The 13478-nt window shown below is 37.7% G+C and overlaps 1 protein-coding gene across 1 annotated transcript in view; it reads right to left on the bottom strand.

Moving 5' to 3' along the window:
• The window catches only part of TAX1BP1 (Tax1 binding protein 1), a 338069-nt gene that overhangs the window by 36213 nt on the left and 288378 nt on the right, over positions 1-13478 (bottom strand). Inside the window, exon 12 of the mRNA XM_053715733.1 lies at positions 12481-12575. Coding sequence (XP_053571708.1) covers positions 12481-12575 — 95 coding nt within the window. The remainder of the gene's footprint in view (positions 1-12480; positions 12576-13478) is intronic.

Below are 13478 nucleotides of genomic sequence, written 5' to 3'. Positions count from 1 at the left end.
CCTCAAAAAATCTGCAGTGTCTATGACATAAGAAGGCATGGTACTAAGAAAGGGTTTTAGAAAGAAATCAATGTTATTTCCAAGGTTCTCTGTTACACTACCAATCCCTGAAATTATTGGGCAGCCAGGAGGATTTTTCAAATTTTATGGACTTTGGGGAAACAGTAGAATACTGGCATTACTGGGAACTCATTAAATAGATATTTAAACTCAGCAAGGTTAATTATACCACAGCTTTTAGCATCATTCAGCTTCTTAAAAATAAGGGACTGAATATCAGGTACTGGATTTGACATTAGACGTGAATACTGATTTCTATTTAGAAGTTGTCTTAACTTCTAAAACATAACTAGTCTGGTCCCAAAGGACCACATTGCCCCCCTTGTCCGCTGATTTAATCACTACAATATCTGCTGCTGTGAGTTCATTAAGTGCTTTTCTTTCAGATTTTGTTAGATTATCATCAATTATGTTTGTTAAGGTCTGTGGATGTGGATGTCTTTTTCTACCTGTCTTACAGATATGTTCACCACTGGAACTGTAGAAAGTTGTGGCATAAATGTAGACTTAGGTTTAAAGTCTGAACTGATTTTAATTTCAGTGGGTAAAGGGATAATAGGTGGTTGAGTAGAGTCAGCAGTATTTGACAGTAAGAGTTCTTCTAAGTCACGTAGGGCCAGTCTGTCACCTCTATCCAAACCAAGATCAGCAATAAGGTTCTTACTTTTGCCTTTAAACATTTACGATAAGACAATACATCTAGCAAAACAATGGAGATCTTTTATAAATTCAAATTTATCTAAACCATTTGTGGGACAGAAGGAAAGGCGCTTCTTAAGGACACTTATGTGAGCCTGGTTAAGGTTAAAGGAGGACAAATTGATTATTTGCAAGTCATCATCAGGGGTATTTAAAAGCCCCTACATCATCTGTATCTCCTGGGACGTCCCCTCTGTCCTCTCTCCTGGCTGTAGTCTCTCTGTCGATTTTGTCTGAATGGATATCTCCTCCCTCTGGAGTTTATATTCCCTCCTCCTGTGTCTTTTCCTGCCCCCTCTCCTTATATATATATATATATATACATACACATACACATACACACACACAAATATATATGTAAACACATCTGTACACACACACACATATACACATATTTTGACATGTCTATGTATGTATATATGTTAGAGCCCATTTTTGTCAAACACCTTATACCATATATCTTTGAGCCCTTACAACCTTTTTAAAATTTAAATGTAATCATTTTTATCAGATAGTTATAAATGTATTTATGTTGTGTTTAATATAACTATTTTATATTATGCAAGTTCTTCAATCAAGATAACCCGATGAATGCAAATTGTGATTAAACAGGAGACAGAAGCCAAAGAACTCGCCAGGGTCCAAACCAAAAGGGCAGGCCAGAAACAAGGATTGACAGGGTTTCCATACAAATAACCAAGCACTGGACAAGGTTATGCAATAACATTTTAACACTTCCCATCCAGACGTGGCACCCAGGAAACAGCAGGAACATTACTGATAAGAAATATACAAATAGAGCTATCCTAGTGCACTTCCACCAAGAATCTTCACACAGAAGGTAAATAGCTCACCTTGAGCTGTCGCAAACACTAATCGGAAACTCCTCTAGCATGGCCCGGACTTATGCAGCTACAGCCCTTCTAGGCTTAAAGGGACAGTCAACCATAGAATTGTTATTGTTTTAAAAGATAGATAATCCCTTTATTACTCATTCCCCAGTTTTGCAAAACCAACACAGTTATATTAATGTACTTTTTACCTTTGTGATTACCTTGTATCTAGGAACCTTCTTCCAGCCCCCTGATCACATGACTGTGACTGTTTATTATCTATTGTCTTAAATTTAGCATTGTTTTGTGCTAAATCTTAAATAACCCCCTGTGCCTGATCACAGTGTTATCTATATGGCCCACGTGTACTTTCTGTCTCTTTGTGTTGAAAAGAGATTTAAAAAGCATGTGATAAGAGGCAGCCCTCAAAGGCTTAGAAATTAGCATATGAGCCTACCTATGTTTAGTTTAAACTAAGAATACCAAGAGAAAAAAGCAAATTTGATGATAAAAGTAAATTGGAAAGTCAATTAAAATTAAAAGTCCTATCTGAATAATGAAAGTTTAATTTATACTTGATTGTCCCTTTAATGCACCCAAAAACTCCTTTTGCACCGCAGGACTTGACATCCCAAACTTAGTGTGCCTACAGACACTCCAGAACTGCAGGTAGGAATAGCGTGGTTCTTATTCCGCCTCAGGGCCTGACACAAGATCAGTTCAGAGATGTTTCACCAGAAAAGACTACTTGGAAGAGAGTTTTATTTTCCTCTCTCTTGATGTAGGATGCTTTTGCTTGTTAAGGCAACTCTGGCACAAAAAAACTTCCAGCTGAAAACAGCACAGAATTACTCCCCAGAAAAGTTAAGGTTTTAGGAACTTCGGAATCCATTAAAGGGACAGTCTACACCAGAATTGTTATTGTTTTCAAAGATAGATAATCCCTTTATTACCCAGTTTTGCATAACCAACACAGTTATATTTATATACTTTTTACCTCTGTGATTATCTTGTATCTAAGCCTCTGCAAACTGCCCCTTTATTTCAGTTCTTTTGACAAACTTGCAGTTTAGCCAATCAGTGCTGGCTCCCAGGTAACTTCACGTGCATAAGCACAGTGTTATGTATATGAAACACATGAACTAACTCCCTTTAGTGGTGAAAAACTATTAAAATGCATTCTGAAAAGAGGTGGCATTCAAGGTCTAAGAAATTAGCATATGAACCTTCTATGTTAAGCTTTCAACTAAGAATACCAAGAGAACAAAGTAAAATTGGTGATAAAAGTAAATTGGAAAATTGTTTAAAATTACATGCCCTATCTGAATCATGAAAGTTTATTTTGGACTAGACTGTCCCTTTAAGCATATGACACATCAATCCTAGAAGACTAATCCTTCTCTTGGGGTTTCCTTTTGACTAGGCTAGTGATGTTGCAATTTTAATTGGGTAGTCTCAAAATCCGTACACAGAAACCCTTGTCCTCATTTTTATTATTGAAGTATCACTGTATTCTATTACACTGAGTACATGACCAAGGGGTGTACAATATATTCCATTTTCATATAGTATTTCAATTCAGATACTAAACAATACAAACCTATTTGGTGGTAAATTAGAAACTGCCTGAATGAGTTTAGGGAATGGTTTTAGCTAGCTGCAGCAAGGATGAAGAGGCTGTTTATTTTGTTGTGGTATTGTGATAAGAAAATTAGGAGAGTAGGTGGTAGGCTTTTTAAAACATGAGGACTTTGGGAGACAGTCTAAATAAGTGAGGTAGAACATTTTCACAGAGAAAAGTCATCGCAAGAGATGTCTTGGAGAAAGGAAGGAAAGTTTTTGTAATTTATGAATGTTAAAAACAGAACCAAAACACATTTATTTATGCGACTTATACCATCTAAGAATATTTCCACTAACTACTATAGGTTTACCACTCATACAAATATGAAACATAGAAAAATAGATTTTGACGGCAGATAAGAACCATAGGCCCAGCAAGTCTGCCCGATATTTCCTAAAAGTAAACTTATCTAGTTGGTAGGATAGCCTTATGCTTATCCCAGACATTATTAAAGTCCCCCACAGTGTTTGTCATTACCACTTCTTGTGAAAGTGTATTCCATGAATCACTCACCATTTATGTAAATCTAAAATCAAACACAGGAAAGAGGCGCCGTATGTGTGAATCTGAAGAAGCCAACGACAAATATAAGACATGTGCAGGGTACTCACAATGTGAAAAGGCACTCCAATGTGCCTATAGGGGCAGGCTGGTATTCACAGCAAACCAGCTGGCTGAACCGGCTAACCAGGATACCCAAGGTAGAGGACTCTATGTCTTGATGGACTGTGTATACTGGATCCAGCAATGTGGGAACAGGAGATTCTGTAGCGGCACTCAGTTGTGCCAGTAGAGGCAGGCTGGCTTTCTCAGCAACCCAGCTAGCTGTGTAGAGTATGAAGCAGGATACTAGGCAGCAATCAGGATTGGCAGGTAGCTCAGAAATGGACAATTGCAATGAGGATATATGATTAAAAGAAGGATTTTAATAAAAATTAAAAGCAATAAAATACATATATTCCTCATGCACAGTAAGTAAGTAGCATGCAACGCGTTTCTCGGTGTCAACCGTTTCCTCAGGCATGTGTTCTAACTCTACATAAACATCTTATAAAGGCCTGAGCTACCTGTATTGCCCCACCCTTCATGACAAAAGAAACCAATCACAAAGGCCCTTTGTTTAATTGCCCATTAGTTGATACACCTGCACACTTCTCATACCAAACCCTAATATGCTTGCAGGGCTTGTACATGTTTTGTATTAAATGGGGGAGGAAAACCTAACTAAATGTCTTTTTGAAAAAAGTGCCCCAGTTGAGGATCATAATAACATTACTGAATGTTTAAAGAATAACATATATGCTCCCGGTATGTGGCCTTAAATAAATAACATACTCTCTGCGATTGACCTCATTCTATAACCATAAAACCAAATATTCATACCTGTCTGCTGGTCTTTGGCGTAGTACCTAACAAATACACAAAATATCCAAATATCGAAATTTTTCTATATTAGATCTTCTGTGTTTCACTGTGGATCACTAATCGCCTAATACACACAATTTTGTCAAAAACAAATGACCGCCACCCAGATCGTAAAAAGTAAACAATCCTCTGTGATTGTTTGGCGTCTGACGTCAACGCCAATGATAGGCTGATAGGTTCCAACTTTCTAACCAATCCTAAATGAGAACCGCTACACACCCCCACTGGAGCGTGTCCGCGAATCTTCAAACTCATAACAAATGGAAAAAAGGCTCTCTCATTGAAGTCCTCGGTGCCCACAGCCCTCTGTAAACATTACCAGCACCGGCTCTGGTACCGATCAGTGTCGCAAGCTAGATCCAGCTCCCGCATATAGGCCGATTTAGGGGAAACTTCTCCCAGCTCAGGTCCATCAGCGGCAAGACTCACCTCCTCACTACGTCACTCAGCTGTCAGCAACATCCTCCGTAAATACTCCCACAACTGGGTACACTCGCTCCTATGGCTAAGCGATACTAGTGCCAGCAGCTATTCCTGTTGTTTAGCCTATGATGCAGCAAGGTATCTAATGGGTGACATTGTATATATGGCAAGAAAAGTTGAAAAGATTATCGCCACTATATGATCCAAAATGAATCTCTACCTAGTGCCCCAATATACAACCCAAAACAAAAACGAGACAAACTGACCCTCTACATGATCATAACCACCATGCTTGGTGGTCCATACCTAAACTAGGTGTGCTCTCCGCACACTAATATTTATAACAAGTGTAACAAGTAAACGTGCTAATTTTTTTAGAGTCCAATACACTCACTGGTCTATATTGTATTAACAACATTTTCTCTTTATAAAATACTGTATGTCAGAAAATGATTTACATATTGTAACCCTTGATTGATAAGGTACAATGATTTACATATTGTAACCCTTGATTGATAAGGTACAATGACCTACCAAACCCCTTATATACCACACTATCATCCCTGCCAGTGCTATGCATTAGAGTTATACTAAGAAGGTCATTAGTTATAAACCACTATGTGCATATGACCATGATAAAAAAGTGCTTCACATATTGTGACCCTTATTTATTAATATATATAATAATAATATCATACCATTCTCCTCATACTCAAATACTTCTAACCTTACTGGTGCCATAAATAACTAAATGGTCCTAAATCCCTACCGAAAATAATCATATGAATAATGGACAAGTGATACTAAATTAACCCAAACTTTTATCCTATCTCATTTAACATAATACATATGTAAAATCAATCAGTGAAGGTTCCTGGTCATGATATACCATTAAACGTGATATATATACAATCATAAACAATTATAGTGATGGTGATGACTAATGTTGTGCGTGATGTATATACTAAATCAAAAATGGTCTGTGTATATAAGAAATTCTCCAATGGGAATGTGTTGGAATCTGTGTGTGATGTAATTTTGTTGTGTAATCTCCATATAGTGGTATATGTGTATAGTGATATCCCTATGTACCTGTTAGAACAATTAGCTCTAGGTGTGTGTATATAGAGAAATGGGCAGATGTCAACATAGGATTAAACTCCGGTTCACAAAAAAGTGCACAAAATCATACAAAGCTTGCAGTGTCTATCACTTCATTGAGACCTGATGGAAACAACGTTTTGAACCTATAGATCCAATAGGTCTCTCTTTGTCGGAGTCGTGAGAACCTGTTATATCTGCGACTAGGTGGAATACTTTCTAAGGGGGTAATTTTAAATCTACATCTCCCTGCAGTGTGTTCCTGGCAAACATGTCTAGGTACACTGTGTTTCATAGATTTGTTTTTAATGTTTCTTAGATGTTCGCTCCACCTGATTCTTATTTTCCTGCAGGTTCTTCCAATATACTGGACCCCACATTCACAGATAAGTACATATATTACATATGAAGAGTCACAAGTTAATCTAGAGGTTATCTGATGTTGTTCTCCAGTTGTGTAAGATGTCACATTAGAAGCTTTATGGGTAATATAATCACACATAAAGCACCGGGTCTTGCCACACCTAAAGCTGCCCTTAAGTAAGTGTCGAGTTGTCATCAGTGCAGATTTATTTAAGGTATTTTTCTGTATTGTACCTTTAGATAGCATAACCCCTTTGCTGGGTGCTAATTTTTGTTTTAAGGTAGATGCCCTGCGATATACAATCTTGGGTCGTCCAGGTAATGTTTTCTTCAAAATGGGGTCTCTCATAAGGAGTGGCCAGTGTTTGTCTAAGATTTTTCCTATGGCTTTGTGATTAGAGTTATATTGGGTCACAAAAAGAGGGATCTCCTTAAATGAGTCCTCTTGTTTTTTCTCATCATTGTTTTTTGTTGACAAAAGTAATTTAGTCCGATTGAGTTCCCTAGCTCTTTCGTAGCTATTAGTTACCAGTTGTAATGGGTAGCCTTTCTCTAAAAATCTTGACTTGAGTGTTTGGGATTGTTCATCATACTTGTCTATAGAGGAGCAATTGCGTCTTATTCTACAAAACTGGCTGAAAGGGATATTTTTCTTCCAGTTTAGTAAGTGGTTGCTGCCAAAGTGTAAGAAATTGTTACAGTCAACTTGTTTAAAATAAGTTGCAGTACAAACATTGCCATCAATGTCCCATGTAAGGCTTAAATCCAAAAATTCTATTGTGGATTGCTGTATGTTGGAGGTGAAACCAATGCCCATATTGTTATTGTTAAGATGTAGTACAAATTCTTTTGCCTCAGCTAAGGAACCATCAAAAATAAACAAGAGATCATCTATGTACCGGCCATAGAACACCAGATTGCCCCACCAATTCGAGTCATAAATATACAGCTTTTCGAAATGGCCCATAAAGAGATTAGCAAAACTGGGGGCAAATCTGGTGCCCATGGCCGTACCTTTTATCTGCAAATAAAATTCATCTTGAAACTGAAAATAATTATGATGTAAAATAAAATCAATGTGAGCAAAAATTCCTTTTGTGTTTTGGGCATATATATGTCTCCCTCTAAATATAAACTAGTAGTGAACAAACCTATCTCATGCGTGATGTTGGAATACAAAGATCCTACATCACAAGACACCCATAGGGTATTGGTATTCCTATTTAGTTTAATCCGGGATATCTTGTCCAATAGATCTTTAGTGTCTTTAATGTATGATGGTAGATTACACACATATCTCTGAAGATAAAAATCTACGTATTCCGACAATTTGTCCGTCAAGCTGTTAATGCCAGCAATAATCGGTCTACCTGGAGGCACTTTATCATCCTTATGTAGTTTTGGAAGATGGTAATAAAAAGGTATATCGGGATGATTTGGCATCAGATATCGTTTTTCTTTTTTGTTTAGAATACCAGAAGTGTGACCGTATTCCAGAATTTTTTCCAATTTTTTGGAAAATTCCAAGGTAGGATCAGATGTCAACTTTCTGTAGTATTCTTGATCCCAAAGGATGCGTTTGGCTTCCTTAAGGTAATCACAAAGATCTTGTAGAACAATCCCACCCCCCTTATCAGCCTGACGAATGACCAAATTGTCATTCAAAGTCAGGCTATATAATGCTCTTGCCTCATTAGGCCAGATTTTTTTATTTTTGGGGATGTGATTGGGGATTTTCTCCCAATCTTCCAATACCAGCTGTTGAAAAAGGTCGATGTAAGATACATCCTCCTTCGGGGGGGACCATGTAGAAGGGGGGTGGAGAGGAGTATGTAAATATTCCTCAAAAAGAGTTTCTGTGATTTGACTGGGATCACAATAGAGAAGATTGGATGATTCTCTTTCTCTTTGTGAATCTAAAGTAATAGGTATACCTGATATATTGCGGTTCTTCATCATTTTTAATGCAAAATATCTTTGCAGAGACAGTTTTCGTGTGTATCTATTCAAATCTACAAATAGATTGAAAAGATTATGTGTGCTGGGAGGACAATAGGATAAACCTCTACCTAGAATTCTAACTTCATCATCTGTGAGGATGTGTGAGGACAGATTGAAAATTCCACTTTTCAATTTTTGTAGTTGTGCTTTTTGGTGGGTTTTCCCTCTGCCTCGTTTTCCCCGTTTGGGTACGGTCTCTTTTTTTGGTTTGGTGCTTGTGGTGTTGGCCTCCTCCAAAGAGGTGCCAACTGGGGGGTCTCTAAAAAAACCCCACCGGACGTAGAAGGTAAGTTGTCTCTATTTGCCACCTCTTCAGGTGCAGACTGATTGCCATCTATGTGACTTAGGGGCTGGTATCTATTATATATAGGTATATAGTTCGGGTTATCAGAATCCTGATGAGATAAATTCCTCCTATAGTCTCTATCACTATAGGGTGGTCTCTCATTCTGTGGTGTAAAGTTCCCAGAATTCCCAGAATTTCTATAATGGTTAGTATTATATCTGGGAGTCAACATACTCCCATTGTGGGTGTCAAATCTAGGAGTCGGCATGTTCCCATTGTAGTTGTTATAGGGCCTATTTCCTGTATCTTGGCCGTCATAACTTCTATGGGATTGGTCATAACCTCTATGGGATTGGTAATTATTATTATTCCATTGATTTTGTCTAGGCCCATGGTATTGCCTATAATTCCCATTATTTCCATTATAATTATAATTGTTTCCCTGTTTGTTGTTGTTATTATTATTAGAATTTTTCACCATTGTCCACTCAGTGTTGGTCTGGGGTTTAGTTCTATTATACGTGTGGACTTCTCCTTTGGTGTAATCGTCATCATCACGTTTCATTTTTTTATTTTTATTAGCTATGATTTCTGTAGTGAAATCATCCACCCCTTTAATAGTCTGTGTATTTAATCTCACATAGTCCGGATGTTCTTTGAACCCTTCTAACTCTTTTTGCACAGAGTCAATTTCTATCCCAGTTTCATCGACTAGTTTTTGTCTGTGTGCAATGAGTAGATCTATCAATTTAAAGGCACATTCATCTAGAGTGGAAAACCATTTGGATAGTAACTCGGGATCATTCTTAAAAGAGCAATTCTTAAATAATCTAAGGCCTCTGGGTATCTGTTTTTTCTCTTTATATTTTTTAAGACAATCCAAATCCCACCAATGTCTATTCTCTATTTTTAATAAATCCTCTAATTTAGAAAATAGGTTTTCAATACTAACTAATACTAGTGGGTCATATGCACATAGTGGTTTATAACTAATGACCTTCTTAGTATAACTCTAATGCATAGCACTGGCAGGGATGATAGTGTGGTATATAAGGGGTTTGGTAGGTCATTGTACCTTATCAATCAAGGGTTACAATATGTAAATCATTGTACCTTATCAATCAAGGGTTACAATATGTAAATCATTTTCTGACATACAGTATTTTATAAAGAGAAAATGTTGTTAATACAATATAGACCAGTGAGTGTATTGGACTCTAAAAAAATTAGCACGTTTACTTGTTACACTTGTTATAAATATTAGTGTGCGGAGAGCACACCTAGTTTAGGTATGGACCACCAAGCATGGTGGTTATGATCATGTAGAGGGTCAGTTTGTCTCGTTTTTGTTTTGGGTTGTATATTGGGGCACTAGGTAGAGATTCATTTTGGATCATATAGTGGCGATAATCTTTTCAACTTTTCTTGCCATATATACAATGTCACCCATTAGATACCTTGCTGCATCATAGGCTAAACAACAGGAATAGCTGCTGGCACTAGTATCGCTTAGCCATAGGAGCGAGTGTACCCAGTTGTGGGAGTATTTACGGAGGATGTTGCTGACAGCTGAGTGACGTAGTGAGGAGGTGAGTCTTGCCGCTGATGGACCTGAGCTGGGAGAAGTTTCCCCTAAATCGGCCTATATGCGGGAGCTGGATCTAGCTTGCGACACTGATCGGTACCAGAGCCGGTGCTGGTAATGTTTACAGAGGGCTGTGGGCACCGAGGACTTCAATGAGAGAGCCTTTTTTCCATTTGTTATGAGTTTGAAGATTCGCGGACACGCTCCAGTGGGGGTGTGTAGCGGTTCTCATTTAGGATTGGTTAGAAAGTTGGAACCTATCAGCCTATCATTGGCGTTGACGTCAGACGCCAAACAATCACAGAGGATTGTTTACTTTTTACGATCTGGGTGGCGGTCATTTGTTTTTGACAAAATTGTGTGTATTAGGCGATTAGTGATCCACAGTGAAACACAGAAGATCTAATATAGAAAAATTTCGATATTTGGATATTTTGTGTATTTGTTAGGTACTACGCCAAAGACCAGCAGACAGGTATGAATATTTGGTTTTATGGTTATAGAATGAGGTCAATCGCAGAGAGTATGTTATTTATTTAAGGCCACATACCGGGAGCATATATGTTATTCTTTAAACATTCAGTAATGTTATTATGATCCTCAACTGGGGCACTTTTTTCAAAAAGACATTTAGTTAGGTTTTCCTCCCCCATTTAATACAAAACATGTACAAGCCCTGCAAGCATATTAGGGTTTGGTATGAGAAGTGTGCAGGTGTATCAACTAATGGGCAATTAAACAAAGGGCCTTTGTGATTGGTTTCTTTTGTCATGAAGGGTGGGGCAATACAGGTAGCTCAGGCCTTTATAAGATGTTTATGTAGAGTTAGAACACATGCCTGAGGAAACGGTTGACACCGAGAAACGCGTTGCATGCTACTTACTTACTGTGCATGAGGAATATATGTATTTTATTGCTTTTAATTTTTATTAAAATCCTTCTTTTAATCATATATCCTCATTGCAATTGTCCATTTCTGAGCTACCTGCCAATCCTGATTGCTGCCTAGTATCCTGCTTCATACTCTACACAGCTAGCTGGGTTGCTGAGAAAGCCAGCCTGCCTCTACTGGCACAACTGAGTGCCGCTACAGAATCTCCTGTTCCCACATTGCTGGATCCAGTATACACAGTCCATCAAGACATAGAGTCCTCTACCTTGGGTATCCTGGTTAGCCGGTTCAGCCAGCTGGTTTGCTGTGAATACCAGCCTGCCCCTATAGGCACATTGGAGTGCCTTTTCACATTGTGAGTACCCTGCACATGTCTTATATTTGTCGTTGGCTTCTTCAGATTCACACATACGGCGCCTCTTTCCTGTGTTTGATTTTAGATTTATAACCTTTGGAGGGTGAAGATCGAGTGCTGCCTCCAGTCCAATAGAAGACAGATACCTATACCAGATTGGGTTATCCTGGACTTTGTATATTTGTCTATCATCCTGATCTAGGATTGGGTATAATATTGTGAATACACACACTTACATTGTATCTATGTTATATTAGTACTTTGTTGATTGTTTGTCTGAAACATCCATATATGGTCACGTGGGCCTACATATATATTCTACACCGTTCTTAGTAGCGCCCCCTATTGGGTTATTCCCTTTGTTCCATTTATGTAAATAATGCACTAATCCACATGTAGGTATTGCCTCTTAAGAACAAATTTGTCCACATAAAAGTTTTGATGTTCTGAATCCCTTCTATTCAGAGAATTAAGCTGTCTTTGTATGTGAGAATCTGAGATGCTTAAGTTTATTGATAATGTGTTCTAGAACATGATTCTAAAAAATGCAAGATTTAACTATATCGATACACTTTCTTAAAAAATAAAACATGGGCTAACCCCCCCCCCCCCCGCCGTTTAGTCTGATAGAAAATAAATTGGGGCTAGAGGTAAGTGATACAATTTAGGAAAGAGTCCACTGAAGACTGTCTCCTGGAAGAAGGTTATTCATAAATCAATATAAAGATTTTGTTTTCATGTGCTGTTGCATCTGTAAAATATTTTTTTAATTACATTTTCATTAGTACTAAAAAGATAGCAAGGTTTAAAAGTATGAAGGAAATGGTTATTACCTTGAATCAAAGCAGAATCTTCCTGAGTCTTCCTGGCCGTTAATCCTTGGGAGATCCGGAAAATAAACATCATTGTTCTTCTCATCATCATCAGCCTTAATGAAGAAAAAAAATTAAATATTTAAATTTCATAAATTAGTAACACTTATTTTCAACTCTTTCAAAAGCAACTAACTCAAATAACTCAACTGCCCAAACCCTTTTGTTTTTTTCACCACAACTTATATATCCCAGCAGTAAAGTGTTAATCAAAGTATGCAACCCCATTTTCTGCTGTAATTGACTTGCATATATTGAGCAACAAACTATTTAGAAAGAGAAAATCAAGAGCACTGACCACAAACAAGACCAGAAAGGAAAAAGTCATACACAAAATGTGAATGACAGGGTAGAAAAAAAGTGGATACATCATTAAGTATGAATCATGATTTCTCTCACTATTGCATACTCATAATGAGGATTAAAGGGACATTCCAGTCAAAATTTAAATGCACATAGATGAATTACATATGTTAGAAACATATTTGCAATATACATGTATTGGCAAAAATTCTTCTAGTAAAAGTTATCACTGTTTTAATGGTAAAATTTTTCTCTGTACATGCATGTGAAGCATAGTTATATAGTGTCCGTGCACCAGCATTACAAATACTGCAGCTGCTCAGAGTGCCGGTGAGGCTTGTATCATGTTAGCAATTAACAAACTAAGTCGTTACCAGATGGTACAGGCACCTTAGGCTCTCTTAGCAAGTGCTGTGTTAACACTGCTGGTGCACGGTGCATACTTAAAGGGACAGTAAACCTTAAAAATAATGTTATATAATTCTGCACATAGTGCAGAATTATATAACATTATTTAGGTGCTATAGCCATAAAAGCATTTTTTACAGTTTAATTTGCTAAAATACGGCGCTTTTACAGACCCGCTCTCTGCTGAGCGGGTCTGTTATTTTTAGTCAGCGCATCGGGCCAGCTGTATAGTCACAGCCCGGCCCGAC

The sequence above is a fragment of the Bombina bombina genome, chromosome 5, assembly GCF_027579735.1.
Source record: "Bombina bombina isolate aBomBom1 chromosome 5, aBomBom1.pri, whole genome shotgun sequence".
Lineage (NCBI taxonomy): Eukaryota > Metazoa > Chordata > Amphibia > Anura > Bombinatoridae > Bombina > Bombina bombina.
Note: the sequence above shows the minus strand (reverse complement) of the source record. Positions and strands in the feature narration are given on the sequence as shown.